Genomic DNA, 23,031 nt, shown 5'->3' with positions numbered 1-23,031 from the left:
TCTCGGCCAATCCATTAGTGGCTGGATGATATGGGGCAGATGTGTAATGCTTAACACCATTGTTCTTTAAGAACCTCCGTAACTCTTCAGACACAAACTGTGGTCCATTGTCAGAGCAAATCTGTTCAGGCAGCCCATTCCTGGCAAATATGGTTCGTAAAACTGCGATAGTTTTTTCCGTGGTGGTTGAGGACATTTTTATTACCTCTGGCCACTTTGAATGTGCATCCACCGCAATTAAAAACATTGAGTCCATGAAGGGACCAGCAAAATCAATGTGCACCCTTTGCCATGGAGATGAGGGCCACTCCCATGGATGCAGAGGAGCTTGTGGTGGGGCGTTTTGGACCTTCTGGCATCCTGCACAGCTCTTGGTCATCTCTTCGATTTCTCTATCGATTCCCGGCCACCACACAAACGCTCTGGCTAAGCTCTTCATTTTTACCCCACCCAGATGACCCTCATGAAGCTCATTGAGCACTCTATCCGTCAACTTAGGTGGAATTACTACTCTGGACCCACACATCAAGGTTCCTCTGCACACTGACAGCTGTTCTCTTCTCGGCAAGAATGCTGGCAGCAGTGGTTCGCCATGTGCTGGCCATCCCTTCACCGTTAAATCATAGACCCGTGATAGTGTCGGGTCATTCCGTGTTTCCTTTTCTATGTTTGCATTCGTCACAGGGAGACATTCGACTATGGTCGAGTGGAATAACTCCATTGGATCCACTGCAAGGTCTTCTTCTTCCACCGTCGGCAACGGTAGACGTGACAATCCATCAGCATTTCCATGCTGTTTAGTTCCCCTGTACTCGATGTCATATTGGTGTGCCTCTAGGAAAAGGGACCATCTCTGCAGCCGTTGTGCTGTCATTATCGGTACGCCCTTCTGAGGGTTGAAAATGGAGACAAGAGGTTGATGATCGGTTAGTAGAGTAAATTTTTGACCATGCAGATAGTGATTGAACTTCTTCACCCCCCCACACTAGGCTGAGGGCCTCTCTGTCAATCTGGGTGTAGTTACGCTCGGCAGAAGTTAACGAGCGTGACGCAAAAGCTATCGGCCTCTCCAAACCATCAAGGAATTTATGTGACAGTACCGCCCCAATGCCGTAGGGAGACGCATCACACGCCAGCCTGATTGGCAGTGCTGGGTTGTAGTGAGCCAATACTTCCTTCGAAGTGATTAAGTCCTTACTCTTCTGAAAAGCACGTTTACAATCATCGCTCCATTTCCATGCTACCCCCGTTCGTAGCAGGGCGTTCAGTGGATGCAGAATTGTCGACATTCGGCAAAAACTTATGATAGTAATTCACCAACCCGAGGAATGACCTCAGTTGCGACACATTTTCAGGCGCTGGGGCCTTAACAACCGCTTCAATTTTGTCAGGGGACTTATGTAACCCCTCTTCATCAATCACGTGGCCACAATACGATATCTGTTTCTTAAAAAATTCGCACTTGGGGCGGTTGGCTCGCAGCCCATGTTCCCGTAGTCTAGTGAGCACCTATTCTAGGTTGTTAAGGTGTTCACTGTCATCTTCACCTGTTACAAGGATGTTGTCCAAGTAACACTGAGTCCCCGGAATCCCTTGCAGGACTTGTTCCATCGCTCTTTGCCATATCGCCGGAGCCGATGCTACTCCGAATACCAATCGATGATACTGGTAAAGACCTTTTGTGAGTGTTTATCGTGAGATACTTCCTAGAGGGCTCTTCAACCTCCATCTGCAAATATGCTTGTGCTAGGTAATTTTTGTAAAACACTTCCCTCCAGACAGTGAGGCGAAGATGTCTTCTATCCTTGGAAGAGGATATTGTACCGTGTGAAGGACAGGGTTCACCGTCACCTTGAAATCCCCACAGATGCGAATCTTCCTTGGCGCTCCTGCAAGTTTTTGAAATCGATGATTGACGGTCGACGCCCGTTTCTCGAGTTTCAATGGCCTATTTTTTTTTTTTTTCTTCTTTCTTCTGGCTCCCACCTTCAACACGTCGTCGGAGCTGCTGCTGAGTTGCAGGTAAGTTTGTTTCTAACTCGTCGCCAGTGTTACGTCCGTGAATGATTGAGACACGGACTAGCAGGAGAGAAACAAACAAGTCTTTACTGGTGAAAGGCATAAACGAAACTAACCAACAGAGGCTCTCTAGCGCCTTTTATACAGGGGTGGTCACTGCCGGTACTGCAGTCTGAGACCAGTTATTCTCTTAAAGGTACATACACAACAGACGCCCCCCTATCCGTGTGAATATAGCTTGGCATTCCGAACAGGCTGTTGAGGCATTTAATGACCGTGGCGCTGGTCATGTCTGGGCAGGGGAAGGCGAATGGGAAACGGGAGTATTCGTCCACAATGTTCAGGAAGTAAACATTGCGGTCGACGGACGGGAGGGGGCCCTTGAAATCTAAGCTAAGCCGCTCAAAGGGCCGTGTAGCTTTGATTAGGTGGGCTCTATCAGGGCGGTAGAACCGAGGCTTGCACTCAGCGCAAGTGCGGCAGTTCCTGGTCAGAGACCGGACTTCCTCAATCGAGATGGGTAAGTTGCGGGACTTTATGAAGTGGAACAGCCGTGTGACCCCTGGGTGGCAGAGGTCGTTGTGGAGGGTCTGTAGCCGATCCCCGGTGGCGTTGGCACACATCCCTCGTGAGAGGGCGTCGGGGGATTCGTTAAGGGCCCCCGGCCGGTATATGATGTCGTACTCAAAGGTGGAGAGCTCGATTCGCCACCTAAGAATCTTATCATTTTTAATCTTCCCCCTCTGTTTATTATTGAACATAAACACTACCGACCGCTGGTCGGTAAGTAGGGTGAAGCGTTTGCCGACTAGGTAGTGCTGCCAGTGGCGCACTGCCTCCACGATGGCTTGGGCCTCCTTTTCCATGGAGGAGTGTCTGATCTCGGGCCCGTGGGGGGCTTCCTGTGTTCAAAAACCTCCCCTAAACCCTTTCCTTCAACCATGCCTCCACCCTCTGCCTTAATCCTCTCCATCTGCTCCAGCTCGCCATCAATGCTGTATCAGCTCAGTACCACACTGGTGCAGTTACCCACTGATCCTCCAGAGGGAGCCCCTGTATATTTTTCAATCTGTGTCCTGAGTATTTGTTTAATCGGTGATTGGTGATGCCTCTTCCACCCTGTGCGTCACACAAAGCATGACGCTGCTACAGAAACCTGTTTTTGAACAAGCTGATACTGATGGGTAATTTGTTTCCAAGCTGAGCAGATGGTTGGCACATGTACCTTGCCTGGGCCTTCGCTCTGTTCTCAGCCCTTCGAAACCGTGGAACATTTCTTCTGACGCTGTGAGCACCAATAGTTTCTCCTCTGAAACAAAGCGCGATAAACAATTAGACGCTAATAATAACCTGCGGAAAATCTTTTGAAATAATTGGAGCTAAGATTAGCCAATTATAAAGGTCATTATGCCAATCTTCACTTGATCGGCAGCCCAATCATCACCTTAAACATTCACTCCCTCCTCCACCACCAGCGCACAGTGGTGGTGTGTGTACCAGCTACAGGATGCATGGCAGCAACTCGCCATGGTAGTTCCTCCCAAACCCACGACCTCCACTACCTAGAAGGACAAGGGCAGCAACCGTTCCTTCATGGTCGCTGGGTCAAAATCCTGGAACTCCCTACCCAACAGCACTGTGGGAGTCCCTTCACCACACGGACTGTACCACCGGCTCACCACCACCTTCTCAAGGACAACTAGGGATGAACAATAAATCCTGGCCTTGCCAGCGACACCCATATCCCAAGAATGAATTAAAAAATAATAATTAGCCCATGGTTTCAGGATATAAATATAGCCGGTTCCCCATGTGCTGCCATTAGGCCGCAGGGAGGACAGTCTAAGAGGCTTTCACATTGTCCAAGCAATCAGAGAAAATGCTGATGCTACAATTAACCACTGGGCTAGAAATGGGAGACATCATCTGTGCTTCCCGCTCCCCGTCATCATCCAGTGATCTCCTGAGAGAGGCGTGTGTTCGAATGTTGCCACTGATCTTGGCCATCTTCCAGTCCCCTTCCTAAGTGGCCATTCTTTCTGTGTAATCCTGGAGCGTGAGTGGTCCACAGGCTATTGATTATGGGACCACCACAATTCAGCCCATTCCTGTCCATGCGTTTACTTTCCAGCAGAGGGTCACCGAGTAGCGACCAGGAGCAGATTTTTTTGCCCCCTCTTAGGCTGAGGCACTGAGGCCAATTGTAGTTCAGCTGAAATCAGCAAAGACTGGCAGTAGAATCTGAGATCTTCTGCTTCTTGTGACTCAGTGCCACACCGGGGGGGGGGGGGGGGGCGCATTTACTGACTCAGCCACTGGGCAGGCGAGAGCTGTGACACTTACTGATTCAGGTGTCTGTGTTCTGGCTGTGCTGACGTTGACCACAGTTCTTCCCTCAGAGACTTCAGTACCTCTGTGATCAGCACGTGGTTTACACTGGAGGTTCTTTTCCTCATTTGACGCAGCAGCTGATGAAATGGGATTGTGGATTCCTCAATGGACTCTATGAAGCTCTGGTTCATTTCCTTAATCTGTGGGTTAGTCCAGATACTCTGAAAGGTTAAGACATGTCAGCTCAGTATTTTGACAGAACTTCAAACTAACCTAAATTAGTGTGAGGGGCCGGCCTACAGCTCAGTGAGCATATACAGCACCTGGTGGCCTGGGAGCGATGTCACCTTGTATCCATAATTGCTGCACGACCCAGAGAGGGGGGTGGCCTCACAGAGGAGAACGGATAATTTTGAAGAATACGTTCAAGAGATTTTAAGCCAGAAGGTTCCAGCTTCGGTCCTCAGCCCATGATACAACTGGCCTCGGCGTTTTGCGTTAGGTGAGATGGCAAAATCAGCAGGAAATTGCATGTGAGGATATGATCAGGTTTAGCTTTTATGCCTCCCATGACTGAATAGCTTGCCAACTTCTCCTTTGCAGGATTACACATGAATAACAGGTAGAGAGCAACCTGGGGACCTGTACCCCAGTGAGAGCCAGCTTCTGGGGGCCTGTACCCCAGTGAGAGTCAGTATCTGGGGGCCTGTACCCCAGTGAGAGCCAGCTTCTGGGAACCTGTACCCCAGTGAGAGCCAGTATCGGGGGACCTGTACCCCAGTGAGAGCCAGCTTCTGGGGACCTGTACCCCAGTGAGAGCCAGTATCGGGGGATCTGTACCCCAGTGAGAGCCAGTATCGGGGGACCTGTATCCCAGTGAGAGCCAGCTTCTGGGGACCTCTACCCCAGTGAGAGCCAGTATCTGGGGACCTCTACCCCAGTGAGAGTCAGTATCTGGGAACCTGTACCCCAGTGAGAGCCAGCTTCTGGGGACCTGTACCCCAGTGAGAGCCAGCTTCTGGGGACCTGTACCCCAGTGAGAGCCAGTATCTGGGGACCTCTACCCCAGTGAGAGCCAGTATCTGGGGGCCTGTACCCCAGTGAGAGCCAGCTTCTGGGGGCCTGTACCCCAGTGAGAGCCAGTATCTGGGGACCTCTACCCCAGTGAGAGTCAGTATCTGGGGGCCTGTACCCAAGTGAGAGTCAGTATCTGGGGACCTGTACCACAGTGAGAGCCAGCTTCTGGGGGCCTGTACCCCAGTGAGAGTCAGTATCTGGGAACATGTACCCCAGTGAGAGCCAGCTTCTGAGGACCTGTACCCCAGTGAGAGCCAGCTTCTGGGGATCTGTACTCCAGTGAGAGCCAGTATCTGGGGACCTGTACCCCAGTGAGAGTCAGTATCTGGGAACCTGTACCCCAGTGAGAGTCAGTATCTGGGATCCAGTACCCCAGTGAGAGCCAGTATCTGGGGACCTGTACCCCAGTGAGAGCCAGTATCTGGGGACCTCTACCCCAGTGAGAGCCAGTATCTGGGGACCTGTACCCCAGTGAGTGCCAGCATCTGGGGACCTGTACCCCAGTGAGAGCCAGTAGCTGGGGACCTGTACCCCAGTGAGAGCCAGTAGCTGGGGACCTGTACCCCAGTGAGAGCCAGTATCTGGGGACCTGTACCCCAGTGAGTGCCAGCATCTGGGGACCTGTACCCCAGTGAGAGCCAGTAGCTGGGGACCTGTACCCCAGTGAGAGCCAGTATCTGGGGACCTGTACCCCAGTGAGAGCCAGCTTCTGGGGACCTGTACCCAAGTGAGAGCCAGCTTCTGGGGATCTGTACTCCAGTGAGAGCCAGTATCGGGGGACCTGTACCACAGTGAGAGCCAGCTTCTGGGGACCTGTACCCCAGTGAGAGCCAGTATCTGGGGACCTGTACCCCAGTAAGAGCCAGTATCTGGGGACCTGTACCCCAGTGAGAGCCAGTATCTGGGGACCTGTACCACAGTGAGAGCCAGCTTCTGGGGACCTGTACCCCAGTGAGAGCCAATATCTGGGGACCTGTACCCCAGTGGGAGCCAGTATCTGGGGACCTGTACCACAGTGAGAGCCAGCTTCTGGGGACCTGTACCCCAGTGAGAGCCAGTATCTGGGGACCTGTACCCCAGTGAGAGCCAGTATCTGGGGACCTGTACCCCAGTGAGAGCCAGTATCTGGGGACCTGTACCCCAGTGAGAGTCAGTATCTGGGAACCTGTACCCCAGTGAGAGCCAGTATCTGGGAACCTGTACCCCAGTGAGAGCCAGCTTCTGGGGACCTGTACCCCAGTGAGAGCCAGTATCTGGGAACCTGCACCCCAGTAAGAGTCAGTATCTGGGAACCTGTACCCCAGTGAGAGCCAGCATCTGGGAACCTGTACCCCAGTGAGAGCCAGCTTCTGGGGACCTGTACTCCTGTGAGAGCCAGCTTCTGGGGACCTGTACCCCTGTGAGAGCCAGCTTCTGGGGACCTGTACCCCTGTGAGAGCCAGTATCGGGGGACCTGTACCCCAGTGTGAGCCAGTATCAGGGGACCTGTACCCCAGTGAGAGCCAGCATCTGTGAACCTGTACCCCAGTGAGAGCCAGTATCTAGGGACCTGTACCCCAGTGAGAGTCAGTGCCTGTGGACCTGTACCCCATAGAGAGTCAGTGTCTGTGGAACTGTACCCCAGTGAGCGTCAGAAACCAGGAATTGTACCCCAGTGAGAGTCAGTATCCGGAACCTGTACCCCAGTGAGTGTCAGTGTCTGTGGAACTGTACCCCATAGAGAGTCAGTATCCGGGACCTGTACCACAGTGAGAGTCAGTGTCTGTGGAACTGTACACCAGTGAGAGTCAGTGTCTGGGGAACTGTACACCAGTGAGAGTCAGTGTCTGTAGCACTGTACATAAGAATATAAGAAGTAGGAGCAGGAGTAGGCCATACGGCCTCTCAGGCCTGCTCCGCCATTCAATAGGATCATGGCTGATCTGAACCTAGACTCACGTCCACTTCCCTGCCCTCTCCCCGTAACCCCCAATTCCCTTATCTGCTAGGAAACTGTCTATCTCCATTATAAATTTATTTAATGTTGCAGCTTCCACAGCTCTCTGGGGTAACAAATTCCATAGATTTACTACCCTCTGAGTGAAGAAGTTTCTCCTCATCTCAGTTTTGAAAGGGCAGCCCCTTATTCTAAGATTGTGCCCCCTAGTTCTAGTCTCACCCATCAGTGGAAACATCCTCACCGCATCCACCCGATCAAGCCCCCTCACAATCTTATATGTTTCGATAAGATCGCCTCTCATTCTTCTGAACTCCAATGAGTAGAGGCCCAACCTGCTTAACCTTTCCTCATACGTAAACCCCCTCATCTCCGGAATCAACCGAGTGAACCTTCTCTGAACTGCCTCGAGAGCAAGTATATCTTTTCTTAAATATGGAAACCAAAACTGCACGCAGTATTCCAGGTGTGGCCTCACCAATACCCTGTATAACTGCAGCAAGACTTCCCTGTTTTTATACTCCATCCCCCTTGCAATAAAAGCCAGCGAGAGTCAGTGTCTGGGGACCTGTACCACAGTAAAAGTCAGTGTCTGTGGAACTGTTTCCCAGTGAAAGTCGGGTGATTTTCACTCAGAAGTCGGGAAGGAGGCGGGACTGCAACTTTCGGGGTTGTAGTCCCGCCTCCATGGAGATGTGGCCAATCCACGCGATTTTAACTTGATTGACCTTGTTGAGCCCTCCCAGCGGGCTCAGCAGGCCAATTAAGGGCCACCCGGCAACAGGTGACGTCACAGACTGAAATTTCATCTGTCAAGACGTTTTGACAGATGAAATATCAGCGTTTCACAGCTGTTTGAAGCTGTCAAACACTGACAGTCTTATTTCTAACCCGAGTCCTTCTACACAGACTCAGTTAGAAATCTCTCCGGCACAGAAAGCTGCAGGCTGTCACTTTTGACAGTTCGCAGCCATTCTGCTTTCTGTGCCGGTTAGATGGACTCCCGAAACCTAGAGGAAGGAAGGCTGAAAAGGTAAGTACAGGTAATTTAAACTTCTTTACACACTTTAGACACACCAAACACACTTACCTTTGCACTCATGCACCCATCACTCACCTGAACACCGACATCTCTATCCCTCCAAGTCCTTCAACCCGACGGCCCGCCTGCTCTAACCTGGCGTGGTTTGGAGCCATCGGGATTCCCACAGTTCAAGATTAAAAATAGGGATTAGGCTAAAAAACTGCGTGTTAGCTACCTGTTAACAGGCAGTTAATTGTCACTAATCCCTTCCCGCCTCGGGTAAGTGGGTCCCAGTGCGGGGCGGGTACCCGCCTCCTTTGAAACTTACATGTAGGCGGGTTGGGGGCAGGATGGTGTCGGGACCCCCGAATTCGGGACTTTAACCCCCTCACACGCCTCCAATCCCGACTCCAGGGGTCAGTTAAAATCGAGGCCTCAGTGTCCGTGGAACTGTACCCCAGTGAGAGTCAGCATCTGTGGAACTGTACCCCAGTGAGAGTCAGTGTCTGTGGAACTGTACCCCAGTGAGAGTCAGTGTCTGTGGAACTGTACCCCAGTGAGAGTCAGTGTCTGTGGAACGGTACCCCAGTGAGAGTCAGTGTCTGTGGAACTGTACTCCAGTGAGAGTCAGTGTCTGTGGAACTGTACCCCAGTGAGAGTCAGCGCCTGTGGAACTGTACCCCAGTGAGAGTCAGCGCCTGTGGAACTGTACCCCAGTGAGAGTCAGTGTCAGTGGAACTGTACCCCAGTGAGAGTCAGTGTCTGTGGAACTGTACCCCAGTGAGAGTCAGTGTCTGTGGAACTGTACCCCAGTGAGAGTCAGTGTCTGTGGAACTGTACCCCAGTGAGAGTCAGTGTCTGTGGAACTGTACCCCAGTGAGAGTCAGTGTCTGTGGAACTGTACCCCAGTGAGAGTCAGTGTCTGTGGAACTGTACCCCAGTGAGAGTCAGTGTCTGTGGAACTGTACCCCAGTGAGAGTCAGTGTCTGTGGAACTGTACCCCAGTGAGAGTCAGTGTCTGTGGAACTGTACCCCAGTGAGAGTCAGTGTCTGTGGAACTGTACCCCAGTGAGAGTCAGTGTCTGTGGAACTGTACCCCAGTGAGAGTCAGTGTCTGTGGAACTGTACCCCAGTGAGAGTCAGTGTCTGTGGAACTGTACCCAGTGAGAGTCAGTGTCTGTGGAACTGTACCCCAGTGAGAGTCAGTGTCTGTGGAACTGTACCCCAGTGAGAGTCAGTGTCTGTGGAACTGTACCCCAGTGAGAGTCAGTGTCTGTGGAACTGTACCCCAGTGAGAGTCAGCGCCTGTGGAACTGTACCCCAGTGAGAGTCAGCGCCTGTGGAACTGTACCCCAGTGAGAGTCAGTGTCTGTGGAACTGTACCCCAGTGAGAGTCAGTGTCTGTGGAACTGTACCCCAGTGAGAGTCAGTGTCTGTGGAACTGTACCCCAGTGAGAGTCAGTGTCTGTGGAACTGTACCCCAGTGAGAGTCAGTCTCTGTGGAACTGTACCCCAGTGAGAGTCAGCGCCTGTGGAACTGTACCCCAGTGAGAGTCAGTGTCTGTGGAACTGTACCCCAGTGAGAGTCAGTGTCTGTGGAACTGTACCCCAGTGAGAGTCAGTGTCTGTGGAACTGTACCCCAGTGAGAGTCAGTCTCTGTGGAACTGTACCCCAGTGAGAGTCAGTCTCTGTGGAACTGTACCCCAGTGAGAGTCAGTGTCTGTGGAACTGTACCCCAGTGAGAGTCAGTGTCTGTGGAACTGTACCCCAGTGAGAGTCAGCGTCTGTGGAACTGTACCCCAGTGAGAGTCAGCACCTGTGGAACTGTACCCCAGTGAGAGTCAGCGCCTGTGGAACTGTACCCCAGTGAGAGTCAGCGTCTGTGGAACTGTACCCCAGTGAGAGTCAGTGTCTGTGGAACTGTACCCCAGTGAGAGGCAGTGTCTGTGGAACTGTACCCCAGTGAGAGTCAGTGTATGTGGAACTGTACCCCAGTGAGAGTCAGTGTCTGTGGAACTGTATCCCAGTGAGAGTCAGTGTCTGTGGAACTGTACCCCAGTGAGAGTCAGTGTCTGTGGAACTGTTGTCCCATCAAACACTCATAGGTCAGATCAAACACAGGTTAGTCACTGAGTAAATTTCTCTCTACACTTCAATGCACCTCAGCCTCAAACTTAAAGGAACCCCTCCAATGTGATATTTCACACACCCCATACCAGCCATCATATGGCCTCTTTAAGTGAGATTGCCCAAACTAATTTCCTGAGTGCCCCTCACAACCAGCGGAGAGATGGAAACTTTCATTCCATCAGGTGCCAGAGGTGAAAGGATAAAGTTATTTAAAAGTAGGTGTTTGCAGAACATGCCACTCCCAGGATTACCCGTCTGTGCTGAAATCATTGCTGGCTGATTCTGAATTAGGTTGTCGAGAAGATAGCACATGCAGGATAACAGACAACTCCAATCTCCTCACTTGTCAATGAGATACCATCAAACAGTGTCACCATGACGAGTTATAACAAGGTTTGACCTTGGGCTAGGTTGAACAGACGAGCAGTTGCTCATTTTAATCTCAGTCCTGGGCTGATTGGTTTTACTCTGATAGACAATGAGCGGATATTTTGTCATTTTCTCACCCACCAATTGAATAGTATGGTGACTCGTGTTGGGGCACATTTCTCGGAACCCAACCCAAGTTGCCATTGTTAATGGGTGAACCTAGGCAGTGAGTGTTGGCAGGGTGTTCAATCATGGGAGGGTGATCAGCATCACAGCCGAGGCTGATCCTCTCCTCAGCCAGCATCCCAAACATGCACTTTTCAGCAAGGTTCACTGGATAGTGATCAGGAGATGGAAACCTGGCGCATGAAGTGTCAGTTGTGGCTCAGTGGTAGCACTGTCACCTCTGAGGCAGAAGGTTGTGGGTTCAAGCCCCACTCCAGCGACTTGAGCACATAATCTGGGCAGGCACTCCAGTGTAGTACTGAGGGAGCTGCACTGTTGTAGGTGTTGCCTTTCGGATGAATCTTTAAACTGAGGCCCTGTCTACCCTCTCAGGTGAATGTAAAAGATCCCATGACACTATTTCAAAGAGTTCTCCGGGTGTCCTGGACACTATTTACCCCAACATCACTAAAACAGCTTATCTGGTCATTGTCTCATTGCTATTTGTGGGACCTTTCTGTGTGCAAATTGGCTGCTGTGTTTCCTACATTTAAGGAAGTACTTCATTCACTGTAAAGTGCTTTGGGAAGTCCTGAGGTTGTGAAAGGTGCTATATAAATGCAAGTTCTTTCATTTCTCCTCATTCAATCCCTGCTCTGTGCCGCATTAGCTGACCTCAGCTGGGGCAGCAGCAGAGGCCCTACAATTGGCCTCAGTACCCTCTGGAGTCAGGGTGCTCCTGATTGCTACCTTTTGACCCATGCTGGGCAGTGCAGAGAAAGAAAGAACTTGCAGATGATCTGTTTTAGGTGTTGGTTGAGGGATAACTATTGGTCAGGACACCGGGAGAACTTCCCTGCTCTTCTTCGAAATAGTGCCATGGGATCTTTTACGTCCACCTGAGAGGGCAGACGGGGCCTCGGTTTAACATCTCAACTGAAAGACGGCACCTCCAACATTGCAGCACTCCCTCACCACTGCACTGGAGTGTCAGCCTAGATTTTTATGCTCAAGTCCCTGGAGTGGGACTTGAACCCACAACCTTCTGACTCAGCGGTGAGAGGGCTGCCCACTGAGCCACAGCTGACACTTATGCGCCACAATCAGGTAAGAACCAATTGGGCTCAACGGTGCTGCTCCTGTGATCGAATAGCCTCGCTTTCCCGTGGTATGGGAGATTGGTTTGCAACGTTGGAACTGTAAGTAGTGACAGTCAGAGAGATGGGGAGGAAGCAGTAAACTCCGAGAAAGGGACTGACTACCATAATAGCTAGAAGCAAAGTAAAACTTCTCTCACCGCTCTCCTTGAGGTATACCCATCATCTGCAGAGCCACTGTTCAAACTATCGGTTAGGAATAGCTTCGGAAATGAACCCGAGCGGTTACTTTGGGACCTCACCGGGTGAAAGTGATAGTCTGTATTTGCAAGGATGCCGTCTTTAGTAACCTGAAGGAGGCTGACTTTTGTATTGTGGGCAGAGTTGGTGAGAGGGGATTTAGAGACGGGCTCCCTCTGACTGGGAGGACTTATGATGGGTGGTAAAGGCATTTTGAATTTCCAAAGTTCAACGGAATCTTTTTTACTCAGATTTCTTTTAGACCCTGGTTTTGGTTCTGAGAAGCTGGTATTTGCTTGCTGCTGATTCCTGTATCTATCAGGCACTCTGGTGATGGGTGCAGAGGGATGGTCTACCTCTTCTGACACACGGTGTTTCTCCCAGACCTCCTCTGCATGCTCACACGGCTCATGGACTCCAGCTAAAGCTGCTCGAAGATCCACAGTGATTGTCTGGACGTTGCTGGGGGGCAGATGTTGTGGGGCGATCGGGCAGGTCTCAGAGTCTCTGAGCCCCTCCTCGGGCAGCACCTCGGCCACGTTATCGCTTTGATCAGGTCCAATGGCAGGCAGAATCGAATGCCGCATGCTGGCTCTCCAGTTACTCCGTGTCTCAGCCACCCTGGCCGCTGGGCATTTCGCTCTTGAACCTTCTCCAATGTTGAGACAGCGCCTCACGAGCAGGCTGATGCTCAGTTGGTGAGCGGGCGGCAGCTGTTGAACCTTTCCCTTTCTCTGGTGCACATTGCTCCCTCTCATTGTGAGTCCACAAGGAAATGTTGGGCCAAGGCTGGAGGCGTCGAGATTCACCAGGCCTGCTTGTTGGTGCCAAAGGTTCACAGATTTCAGGTGCTTCTGAACACAGATCAGCACAATCTTTCCTGTCTGGAATGAAAAGCATACATTATTCTTTAACGTCACAAAGCAAAACAAAAGTGTATGTTTTAATATTCTCCTTTCCTCTCTTGAAGATTCTGACTCTTGTTGGGAGTACAGTCCCGTAGGCATTGGCTGCTGTTCCATATCTAAGTCCAGACAGTGAGTGTGGGTGGGCTATTTGACAATGGGAGGCATCGCAGACAAACTTGACCATGTTTTCACCCAGTGTCTGTGTACAGGCACTCTCGAGCTGGAGGTGGAGGTGTGGGGGTGGGGGGGTAGGGGTCACTGGGTGGCGACCCCTGGTTGATTTATCTCTCACTAGTTCAGCGGTGCTGAGACCAATTGTAACAGGAGCTAATGCAGCGTGGACCGGGGATCAAACCTGGAGCCTTCCTGCTGTGTGTGGCTCAGTACCACGCCGAGCGGTGCATTTCCTAAAAGAGCCAGAGGGGGGTCCACTCGTGCAAGTTTATTTAAGGAAGATAACATAAATGCAGGAGGGGAAACCTGGGATCACTGCCATTCAGCGGCTGCAGCCAGGTTCTGATTGAATCGTTTTTGGGCTGCCCCTACACAAGCCAGTCAGGAGCAATCTCCACTCACTGAACACACAATATCTGGCCAGTTCTGATGAAAGGTCATCAACCTGACACGTTAACTCTGTTTCCCTCTTCACAGATGCTGCCTGACCTGCTGAGTATCTCCAGCATTTTCTGTTTTTATTTCAGATTTCCAGCATCTGCAGTATTTTCTTTTTGACACAATATCTGGAGCTTGTTTTTGCCGTGTGTTGATATCAAGACTCCACGTGTTAGAAAGTACAAACGCTCATTCTAATGGTGACGAGTTTCCACGGTTACCCGGTGAGTCATCATTCAATCCCGGCTCTAATGCCTCTCAATCTCCTGGTAACAAGGCAAAAAACAATTCTGGGAATGGGATGAAAGTTATAGGAACATAACTATAAGCACTAGTTTCTATACACATTCACACAATGGTGCCAGCCAGCCTGAATAGGCCACTCCCTTGCCTGCACTCAGTGCCGCTCCAGCTGACTGTAGAAGCACCTCTGTTGGTGAAAGCACCACCAGGGAAGTTGTGAGTCCGGTCTGTACTGAGTTAGCCAATCTCAGCCGGGGCAGCAGTTGGGGTGCTACAATTAGTCCCAGTGTCATTGGTTCCCCTCCTAATCGTTATCCAGTGACCGCTTCTGAAAAGTGTGTGTACTCTTTTGTGCAAACAATAAACTGTAACTTAACAAAAAACTTTAAAGGGAAATTTAACAAATTTGGTTTCTGGGGGTGATGATGCACTCCAGTCCCTGCGGTGCCCACCAGTGGCGGATGGACTAGAGATTGCCGGCGGACACCACGTGCTCCATCTCCAGGGCCACCCGGGCACGAACGTGGCCGCGGAAGAGAGGCAGGCAGTCGGGCCGAACGACCCCCTCGACCGCCCGCTGCCTGGACCAGTTGATTGCCACTTTGGCCAGGCCCAGGAGCAGTCCTATGAGGAGATCCCCCGATCTACCCACTCCCCTCCGCACCGGGTGACCAAAGATCAGGAGCGTGGGACTGAAGTGCAGCTAAAAATAGAGGAGCAGCCCCTTCAAATAATGGAAGAGGGGCTGGAACCTCTCACATTCAATATAAACATGGAACACGGACTCCTCCAGCCCGCAGAAAAGGCCTGGGAGTCCGTGAACCTACTTAAAACCTTATTACAGGGGATTGCTCCGTGCAACACCCCCCAGGCCAAGTCCCAATAGATTAAGGGAGGACTCCCGCGTAGAGAGCCCTGAAAAGTGTGTGTGTACATGGAGTAAGAACAGATCAGGCTTCGTTGTGATGTCCTCCATAGTCGAATAGCCTACTAGCACTCACTGTCTAGGCTCACATGAAGAACGACAATTTTGCTCAGGTAGCAGAGGGGCCGGGTGCCCGGGGAACAGTCAGAATAACCAGGAGAGCGGTGGATGGAAAATGATTTTCAAAAAATAGATTTTTGTAAAGCATCACAATGCGTGGCATCTTAATTATTTTTTTCTGTCTTCCTTCATTACATTAGATTGCTGTGTGCTTCACACCCCCCTCACTTATTTACTTCCAGCCTTTTTTTCAAATTGACATCTGTGTTGCCACAAACAGCAACTTTAGATATAATCTATAAATTAATGTTGAGTCAAGCACTTCTGACCTCACACTTCAAAGTGTCAAAGTATAGAAGAAGGGCTGTAATTTTATGCTATTCTTTTCTGAGCTGAAAATGGAAATGTACAAGAGTTTGGCAATCTGCAAGCTTTTCTCCCCAAACAGGCAGTTAAACTCTGATTGATCTCGCCACACGATCACAATTTATATTAATGATTTCGATTTTAAAGTCAAAAACACAATTTCTAAATTTGCAAATGACACCAAAATGAGGAAGACTGCAACAAATTACAAGAATATATTAATAAACTTGCAGAATGGGCATATAATTGGCCAATTAATTTTGACACAGATAAGTGTGATGCATTACATTTTGGTAAGAAAAATAAGGAGGTCACATATTGCTTGGCAAATAAGAATTTAAATAGGGTAGAGGAGCAAAATCTGTGAGTACAAATCACTAAATCAAATCAAATCAAATCAACTTTTATTGTCATTGTTAGTGCACAAGTGCAGTACAACGAAATGTAGGCTTGCGGCTCCCGAGAGAGTACATTTAGATTAAGACATTTAAACATTCAACATACTTTTGGCTTGTAATACATTAACATAAGCATAACCATAATAAAGTGCATTGGCAGATGTGCAGGCTTTAGAGTTTATTTGTGGAGTTCAGTAGGAAAAGTAGCGACGCAGGTTAATAAGACCATAAAAAAGCAAACCAAGCACTAGAATTTATTTCTATAGGGATAGAACTGAAAAGTAGGGAAGTTATGCTAAACCTGTATCGATCCTTGGTTAGACCACACTTGGAGTACTGTGTACAGTTCTGGTTGTCATATTATAAAAAGGATATAGAGGAACTGGAGAGTGTGCAGAGAAGATTTACAAGGATGATACCAGAAATGCGAGGGTATACATATCAGGAAAGGATGAACAGGCTTGGGTCTCTTTTCTCTTGAAAAAAGAAGGCTGAAAGGTGACCTAATAGAGGTCTTTAAAATTCTGAAAGGTTTTGATAGAGTAGACATGGAGAGAGTGTTTCCACTTGTGGAAAACTAGAGACCATCAATATAAGATAGTCACCAAGAAGTCAAATAGAGAATTCAGAAGAAACTTCTTTACCCAGAGAGTGGTGAGAATGTGGAACTCACTACCACAGGGAGTGGTTGAGGCGAATATTATAGATGCATTTAAGGGGAAGCTAGACAAGCATATGAGGGAGAAGGGAATAGAGGGTTATGCTGATACAGTTCGATGAGGAAGGATGGGAGGAGGCTCGAGTGGAGCATAAACACCAGCATGGACTGGTTGGGCCAAATGGCCTGTTTCTGTGCTGTATATCCTATGTAATTCTATGTAATGACTCTTTACAGTAATTGGACTTTGTGGGGGAGAAATTCAGTATCGCCACGTTTGGGGTGTAATACTCGAGCGGGCGCGAAATTTAGCGCCCAGCGCAAATTATCGTCACCTACTGCTAAATTGACCTGCTTCGCCCCAGGAGGTGCTTGGAGCGCTAAAACAGGCGCTGCACGACTGTCTTAAGGCGCTAAGCCGGAGAAGCGAGGCGCTACCACCGAGGGCGGGCGCAGCGCAGGTGCGGCCAGTTAGCGATTGCACGCAGACACGCTGGCGCCGGTCAGCTCTTAAAGGGGAGGTTCGATCTTGGATTGCAGCCACACCCTGTGCATCGGAGCCCTGATTCTCGGCCTGGACAGACCTGCTGCCACATTCTAACGCCTAGGACCATGGAGAGGGCCGGGGAGCGAGCGCAGTGGTTCAGTGAGGGGGCTTTGCAGGTTCTGGTTGGCGCGATGGAGCGCAGGCGATCTATCCTGTTTCCGGACAGTGGCAGGAGGCTGCTGCCCAACGACTATCGCAAAGCTTGGAGGGAGGTGGCTCACAGAGTGACCTCCAGCAGCTTGGTGCCTAGGACCCCTGTGCAATGCATGAAGAAGTTCAACGACCTCACTCAGGTCGTCAGGGTGAGCACCCTTTTCAGTATCCTCTTCATCCCTGCATGTCCACCTCACTTTATGGCCAAAGGGTCCTGAAAGCCCCAATGCCCAGCCCTCATCCAACACCTATGGGCCTTTCATGAAACTCACACGCACATTCAGCACTTCACACACTGTAAGGGCTATTCGACCATGGGAGGCAGTGCAGCCAAGATCAGGGCTTCACATTGTAAGGGCCATTCGACCATGGGAGGCAGTGCAGCCAAGATCAGGGCTTCAGACTGTACTCAGAGCCCGTCCTTTCTCTTGCAGGGCAAGCTGGCCCATAACAGGAGGCAGCAGCAACGGACCGGGGGAGGCCGGCCTCACCTTCGAGCCCTCACCGATCTGGAGCAGCGAGTCCAGCGGATTATGGCAGGCTGGATGATTGGCCCCGTCGCCACTGGAGATACCGACCCCGTTCTGGACAGCAATGGTAAGGTCATCACCTTTTTGACCTCTCTCCTTCCACTTGTGCCTCACACCAGCATCCTTTGCCACTATCGAACCAATACAGTGCATTGCAGCACTCATGCCTCCCTCACTGCCACCCTGTCCTCACGCTAAAGTAACTCTTGTACCTCCCTGCTTTCAGATGCTGATTCGCCAGGTGAGGAGGCGGGCCCTCAAGCTGCCACTGTGAGTGACTCTGAAGGCGAGGAGGAAGAGGAAGCCGGACCATCAGTGCCACCCTCAGCCAAGGCAGCCCATGGCCATAATGGGGACACGTCTTCCCTGGAGGGGAGCAGGGGGGAATGGTCTGAGGAGGGTGAAGGTCCGGGGCCCAGCGGGCTGCAGCAACGCGGGGGGGGGGGGTTAGGGAAGCTCGGTGGCCTTCTCCCCGGAGGGAGAGTCTGGCCTCGAGTCCTGCTACAGTGAGCGCAGAAGAGGTGCGGCTCCTCGCTGAAATGAGCGCCCAGGCGGAGCACAGGCACACTGAGCTCATGGCTGCAGTGGCAAGGATGCCCGAATCCATTGAGTCACTGGCAAAGAGTGTCCAGGACTTCAGCGCAGCACTGGCAAGGAGTCTGCAGGACTTCGGCGCAGCACAGGTGGCTTCCACGCAAGTGCTTAGTGGTGCAATGCAGTCAGTGGCTGGTCTGATGCAGACGCAGATTGAGGCCACATGAGCACTGACTGCTGCCACCCTCGCTGGATCGGGCACGAATCACCGGGGCCCTCGCCGCGCTGCAGCAGGCCAGCAGTCTGTGCTTCAGCAGATTGCTCCGCATGCTGCAGTGCTGCCCCGTGGGAGTGCCAGTGTGTCGTCCGACCAGGGAGTGGCTGTCCTCTGTCAGGATGGCAGCATTCCTGCTGCCAACACTGTCACTTCTCCACTGCAGCTGCCACCACCTGTAGGACAGACTGGTGCCGCCCATGCAGAGTTGGAGCAGTCAGCAGCCGGGCCCTCCAGGCCCAGAGCTGGTCCAGGCCGTACCTCAAGGGCATCTGCCAACTCAGTTTCTGACACTCAGCAGCCTTCCCCCAGCCTTGCTGCAGCCACTGGGGTCCCATTGCGGAGGAGCTGCAGGGTGGGAAGGGGCCAATCTCGCAAGCGAAGCAGATCACCCTCGAAGGGCAAAAAGTAGGAGGTGTGGCAAAATGCTGTTAAATTTTTTATTGAAGGCCGAGGATCGTGGTCATTTTTTGGTTACTCTTTTGTTCATTGTCTCCAGGTTGTGAGAGCCAGTTATGTGACTGACTGTTTTTTTGGGGGTTTCTCTCTATTACTTTGTCATGCGGGAAGGGCACACAGTTTGTTAAATAAAGAAGTGTCTTTATTCAGAATGTGCATGTTTGCTCTTTGAACTATTTGTTGCCTTGACCGGCTTAGGGGTTGCGGAACGGTTCCATTCATGTTCAATGGCACAAGCCATTCCCTCAGAGGGGGCCTAGAACCGACTTGCTATAAGCCGCTGACGGACGGCCCTTGCACTTTGTGCCTCCCTCCCATCTTGGTGCTCCTCCTCCTCCTCCTCCTCTGCTGGTGCTCCAATGTCTGGTGGCAGTGGCTGAGTCCTGAGGATTGCCAGGTTATGCAGCATGCAGCACACTACAACGAAATGGGAGACTCGCTCAGGTGAGTACTGAAGGGCTCCCCCGGAATGGTCCAGACAGCGGAACCGTTGCTTGAGCACGCCGATTGTGTGCTCAATGATGTTCCTGGTCGCTTGATGGCTCTCATTGTATCGTTCTTCAGCAGGGGTGCTGGGCGCACGGAGCGGGGTCATCAGCCAGGTGCACAGAGGATAGCCCTTGTCCCCAAGAAGCCAGCCTCCTGGGTGAGCCGGGGCTTCGAAAAGGTCTGCCACAGAAGTCTGGCGCAGGATGAAGGCGTCGTGGCTGCTGCCTGGAAAGTGGGCATTGACAGCGAGTATCAGCTGTCTGTGGTAACACACCAACTGGACGTTCAACGAATGGAACCCCTTCCGGTTGCGGTAATCCTCGGCATTCTCTTGCAGCGCCCGCAAAGCCACATGCATGCAGTCAATGGCGCCTTGGACCATGGGGAAGCCCGCTATTCTTGCAAATCCCATTGTGCACTCTTGCTGCTTGTCCAGGGTCTTGGGGAAGGAAATGTACTGACGTCTCCTTTTAAAGAGGGCATTCATGACTTGACGGATGCAGCAATGCACCGCGAACTGGGAGATATTGGCAATGTCCCCAGCAGCGGATTGGAAGGAGCCGGTGGCATAGAAGTTGAGAGCCACTGTGACCTTCACTGCCACCGACAGAGACGTCCTGCTCCTCAGTTGAGGCTGCAGATCTGGCTGAAGCAGGTGGCAGAGCTCAGTGATCACCTCCCTGCTGAATCGCAGCCTCCGAAAACACTGCTCCTCAGACATGTTGAGGTATGAAAACTGTTGGCGGAAAACCCTGGGACGGTAAGGTCTCGTGTGCCGCCGCCTGTTGGCCCTCCTCCGTCTGGCCATGATTGGCACTCTCTCTCGGCGTCTCTGTGCCCTCTCAATGTAATGGAGAAGCCCGATGTTTCCACCCATTGCAGCCCCCATAGTATGTGGCCACTCAAGGTTATGCCAGTGAAAAAGCAAACCAACTACAAAGTTCTGGTCAGAAGCCAGAAGTACCTCTGCGAGCGCTGACTCAATGCAGAAAGCTCTCTCCCTTTGTCTCTCTGCAAATCTCTCTCTCTCTCACAGAAGGAGTGGTCCAAAAATGGCTACCACAAAGAAGCCAGGAAGAGCTCCCTTTAAATAGCGCCCCCCCAGCCCCACAGCGACTGGGAACCGTTCCAGTCAACCAGTCGCTGAGAGCACCAGGTGGAAAGGAGGTGGGCGCCACTGAATTTCCGGTTCGGGGCGCCCCAAGGGCGTTGCACCATGAAATGACGTCAGGAGCTGCACGCGCAGCTGAGCGGGCGTTGCAGTTTTGTGCCGCCGCTAAATGTCCGCTCAATTTCGCGAGAGACGCAGGTCTCGCCGCGCCCGGGCACTAGCCGCCTCGCGCCCCACTTATCGCCCTCTTAAGGCGCTAACAGGTGGCGCAAACAACTGAATTTCTCCCCGTGACTTTAAAGGGACAAGTCAGCTTACACGCAGCTGCACCTTAGCAGCAGAATGATACACTTTATCAGCAGAATAGTGCATGGTGCCTTACATTCCAAAACACATCTGTTGTCATAAACTTGCTGTGAGCAAAAGCACGAGAGATCCACTATTATCATAAATCAAAACACAAAATGCTAGAAATACACAGCAGCTCCTTCAGCATCTGAAAAGGGGAGAGACAGCTTACTGTTTCCATCGGAGAACCATCGTCAGAGCTGGAAACTGGCAGTTACTGGATATAGGATTGAGCAAAACCAAGAGAGGAGTGAGAATAAACAAAGACCCCCACAGTGAAGCAGTTAGTATCAGGGCTTAGTATCAGCTTTATATCATTGTTTAAACAAACAGAAAGAAAGGCTTGTATTGAGATAGCACCTTTCACGACCTCAGAACATCCCAAAGCGCTTTACAGTCAATGATGTACTTTTGAATTGTACTCACTGTTGTAATGTAGGAAACACAGCTGCCAATTTATGTACAACAAGGTCCTACAAACAGCAATGTGATAATGACCAGATAAAGTATTTTGGTGATGTTGGTTGGGGATAAATATTGGCCAGGACACCAGGGATAATTCCCCTGCTCGTCTTTGAAATAGTGCCATGGGATCTTTCATGTCCACCTGGGAGAACAGACGGGGCCTCAGTTTAATGTCTCATCCAAAAGACAGCACCTCAGACAGTGCAGCACTGGCGTGTCACTGAGCCACAGCCATCAGGGAAGCTGAGGCTCCTGAGGTAGCTCAGCAATATAAACTTGGCATTAAATCTACAAATAGAAATGATGCAATATGGGATCTTTTACATCCACCTGAGAAAGTAGATGGGGCCTCAGTTTAACGTTTCACCTGAAAGACGGCACCTCCGACAGTGCTGCACTCCCTTAGTACTGCACTGAAGTGCCAGCCTGGGTTATGTGCTCAAGTCTCTGGAGTGGGACTTGAACCCACAACCTTCTGACTCAGAGGCGAGAGTGCTACCCACTGAGCCACGGCTGACACCTTAAAAAAAAGGACGTCTTGCCCGTTCCCTAGGTCGCAACATAATCTGTGGTAAACATCACCTCTGCCTACCTTTTTTTGAGAGCAGCTCTCAGGTAATTTTACGCAGGTTCTTGTATCCATTATCCCTTGAAACAATCTCATCGTATCTCCTCCATAATGTTCTGACGAAGGGTCATCGACCTGAAACGTTAACTCTGTTTCTCTCTCCACGATGCCGCCTGACCTGCTGAGTGTTTCCAGCATTTTCTGTTGTTGTTTCACATTTCCAGCAGCCACAGTATTTTGCTATTGTCCTCCATAATGTTGCCTGGCGCAGTGTCACATTTCATCAGACTACGTCTTTCCAGAAACCAGATTACTCGGTTGAGTAGGTGTAAAAGGAAGTGAGCCAGGTGCTGTTAGCACACCGGCAGGTGGTTTGTAAGGTCCTTTTGAAATCACTGGGCACACACACTCAGTAACACAAACACAACAAAGCAACAGAAAGTTCAATGTTTCTGCTGCAGACACTCCCTTTCCAAATACCTGGAAACAGGGTGATGCGGTCTGGCACAGATTGATGTGTGAGTGTTGTTTCAAGTATTTAATCGGAACACCATTTGCAGCGTGAGGTACCAGATGGTGGAAAACTAACCTCTACCTGGTGAGTGAGCAGGGGCTCTGACACAAATTTTCAGAACCTCTCTGGCCACAGGAGAGGTGCCAGAGGACTGGAGGACAGCTAACGTAGTACCATTATTCAAGAAGGGTAGTAGGAATAATCCATGGAATTACAGGCCAGTGAGCCTAACATCAGTGGTAGGGAAATTATTGGAAAAAATTCTGAGGGACAGAATTAGTCTTCACTTGGAGAGGCAAGGATTAATCAAGGATAGTCAGCATAGCTTTGTCAGGGGGAGATCATGTCTAACCAAATGTATTGAATTTTTTGAGGGGGTGACTAGGTGTGTGGATGAGGGTAGTACAGTTGATGTAGTCTACATGGACTTCAGTAAGGCTTTTGACAAAGTCCTGCATGGGAGACTGGTCAAGAAGGTAA

At 50.9% G+C, this 23,031-nt stretch overlaps 1 protein-coding gene across 2 annotated transcripts; it reads right to left on the bottom strand.

The window, feature by feature from the left end:
• Positions 1 to 1,994: 1,994 nt before the first annotated feature.
• On the bottom strand, positions 1,995 to 22,317 carry LOC147108270 (uncharacterized). Of its 2 annotated transcripts, XM_086004825.1 has the most exons (5): positions 22,062 to 22,317; positions 12,350 to 13,273; positions 4,363 to 4,571; positions 3,245 to 3,328; positions 1,995 to 2,079 (listed from the first exon to the last, which is right to left on the bottom strand). In XM_086004825.1, the coding sequence occupies exons 1-5, from the start codon at positions 22,233 to 22,235 to the stop codon at positions 2,052 to 2,054; spliced, it is 1,419 nt and encodes a 472-aa protein (XP_085860951.1). In that variant the 5' UTR covers positions 22,236 to 22,317; the 3' UTR covers positions 1,995 to 2,051. The 2 variants fall into 2 exon arrangements, with proteins under 2 accessions (XP_085860951.1, XP_085860950.1); XM_086004824.1 differs by lacking the exon at positions 1,995 to 2,079 and having other exon boundaries at positions 2,798 to 3,328.
• Between the last annotated feature and the right edge of the window lie 714 nt (positions 22,318 to 23,031).

Source organism: Somniosus microcephalus, chromosome 13, assembly GCF_052327205.1.
Source record: "Somniosus microcephalus isolate GS21.2 chromosome 13, FLI_Smic_1.0, whole genome shotgun sequence".
NCBI lineage: Eukaryota > Metazoa > Chordata > Chondrichthyes > Squaliformes > Somniosidae > Somniosus > Somniosus microcephalus.
Note: the sequence above shows the minus strand (reverse complement) of the source record. Positions and strands in the feature narration are given on the sequence as shown.